General features: G+C 37.8%; 1 protein-coding gene across 1 annotated transcript; it reads right to left on the bottom strand.

The window, feature by feature from the left end:
* Positions 1-908: 908 nt before the first annotated feature.
* On the bottom strand, positions 909-1,844 carry LOC127188415 (olfactory receptor 4F21-like). Its single transcript, XM_051144881.1, has one exon. It carries the CDS (start codon positions 1,842-1,844, stop codon positions 909-911), a length of 936 nt encoding a protein of 311 aa, XP_051000838.1.
* Between the last annotated feature and the right edge of the window lie 558 nt (positions 1,845-2,402).

Genomic DNA, 2,402 nt, shown 5'->3' with positions numbered 1-2,402 from the left:
ATTTGCTTTTACACAATTAGGAGATTTTCATTATTTTTTAAGTTGGTAAAATTCCATTTTGCATGTGATCACATTTTCTATATCTGCTCATTACTTCATGGATACTTAGGTTGTATCAGTTTCTTAGCTATTGTGAATAATAATGCAATAAACATGTGTATAGATACCTATTTGATATATTGATTATACACACACACACACACACACACACACACACACACACACACACACACAATCACCACACACCCAACATACTCCAAATAATGGAGTTTCTGAATCATCATTTGGACAATTGTTTAAAAATCATTGAGCAATCTCCATAATGTTTTCCTACTAATAGTAGTGTTCTGTTTTCTTTACTGCCTTATGTTTGATATGCAGTTATGTGTATGTCTTAGCAGAATCTTTCACTTCTCTGTTCTTATCTCTGTTTTTTAATTAATACTTCTAAAGTTCAGTTTTCAAACAAATTATGTGTAACCAGATTTTGTCTTAGGTTTTCGTTTAGGGGCCTTTGAAAGAAATAACTAAGCTACCGCTTCACGCGTATCTAACAGTTTGATGTTTCATTTGCCAAAATAGAGGAACAGGTTCTTATTTTGTAAATTACATAGGAAACATGAGGAATGCCATTTTCTTATTTCTTATGTCGAAATGATTATGATCTAAAGTATAAAATATTATTCTTCAATAGTGATACTATGTTTTATAACATCTAAGACTGTGATAAGTTTCCTGTTTCCCACAGTAGTAAATCTATTAGTAAGCAGTCTGGAAAAGAAACATATTTGTTCAGTGAGGTAAATTTAATATTGAGTCTGGCCTGGACAACACATTAAGTGAAGATGTCCAATAATTAGGAAAATACAGATTTTTTTTGTAGTCATAAACTCTAATGACAGATATGGTCAGCAAATTCTGAAGTAACATCTCTGCTTGTTCAGCTTTTTTATGGCTTCCTTCATATCTCTGTTTCTTAATGTATAGATGACAGGATTAAGGGCTGGGGTGACAGCAAAGTCAATGATGAAAAGGTATTTGTCAATTGATGAAGTGGGGAATGGCCAAACATAGAGAAACATGCATGGAGTAAAAAAGAGAAGGACCACAGTGATATGAGCTGACAGAGTGACAAGCGCCTTGGACAAGTCCCCTGAAGACCGTTTCCAGACTGTGACCAAAATGAAGACATAGGAGAGGAGAAGCAGGAAGAAGGTCCCCATGCTCATGAAGCCACTGTTGGCAGCAATGACAAACTCAAACTTATCTCCATCTGTGCATGCGAGTTGTATGATTCGAGGGAAGTCACAGTAAAAGCTGTCCACTTTGTTAGGACCACAGAAAGGCAAGTTTACGACAAAAGAGAGCTGGGACAGGGAGTGGATAACCCCAGTGACCCAGCCAGCAGCTACAAATGAAATGCATATTCTAGGGCTCAAGATGCTCAAGTAGCGCAGAGGCTTACAGATGGCCGTGTACCTGTCAAATGCCATGGCTATGAGCAGCACCATCTCCACTCCTCCCATGATGTGGATGGAGCATATCTGAGTCATGCAGCTGTGGAAAGAAATGACTTTGTGTTCTCTCAGAAGGTCTGAGATCATCTTAGGCACCGTGGTAGAGGAAAGTCCAACATCAATGAGGGATAGGTTGGCCAGAAGAAAGTACATAGGGGACTGCAAATGGGAGTTAGTAATTACCAAAAAGACGATGAAAAGATTTCCTAGGATGATGCCTAAGTAGAGCAAAGAGAAGGTGGACATAAGAAAAATTGTAGTTTTCCAAGAACTGGAGAGTCCCAACAACACAAACTCAAAAACTACAGTGTCATTTATTTGATCCATTCACTGAAGTAGAAGAGAGGTTCTGAGTGCACCTGTTGATAGAAAATGATAAAGTTGTCATCATTGGTAGTAGAGAGTATCTCCACTGATTATAAGTTTTTGTTCTGCTGACTTTAGTTATTAGAGTCAGAGATAAATGAATAACAGGAGGAAAGGGGAGTGCTGTGATGAGGAGATCCCACAGGAGGAGATGGGAACTAGGCAGCTTATTTCTTTAGTTGCAGTGTGTATTTTGTTGAGGCAGGAGAATCAAAGGTACAAGGCTCCTGGGCTACAACATGCTTCATATAATTATAGTAATTATTAAATATGCAAAGAAAAGATTTTTCTAGCATAATAAATGGATACAAACGGGCTGTTTTTCTTGTCTTCTTCAGAGCCAGGTATGTTGTGTTTTGTTTTGCTTTGCTTTGACTCTCAAAGTCATCATCTGCTGCCAATGCCTCCTTCGCTGTGAGTCCTCACTCAGGTGACAATAACTTTGTTGTTTTCACATTAATGCTTTGGCAGGAACTTGTAGAGTATTCTTGGCTGTATTTCTTACTTCTATATGGACAT

The sequence above is a fragment of the Acomys russatus genome, chromosome 4 (assembly GCF_903995435.1).
Source record: "Acomys russatus chromosome 4, mAcoRus1.1, whole genome shotgun sequence".
In the NCBI taxonomy this organism is placed as follows: Eukaryota; Metazoa; Chordata; class Mammalia; order Rodentia; family Muridae; genus Acomys; species Acomys russatus.
This window is presented reverse-complemented; position numbering and strand designations above follow the sequence as displayed.

Coding starts and splice junctions, on each gene's coding strand:
- LOC127188415 (XM_051144881.1), bottom strand. CDS start 1,844: ATGGATCAAATAAATGACACTGTAGTTTTTGAGTTTGTGTTGTTGGGA.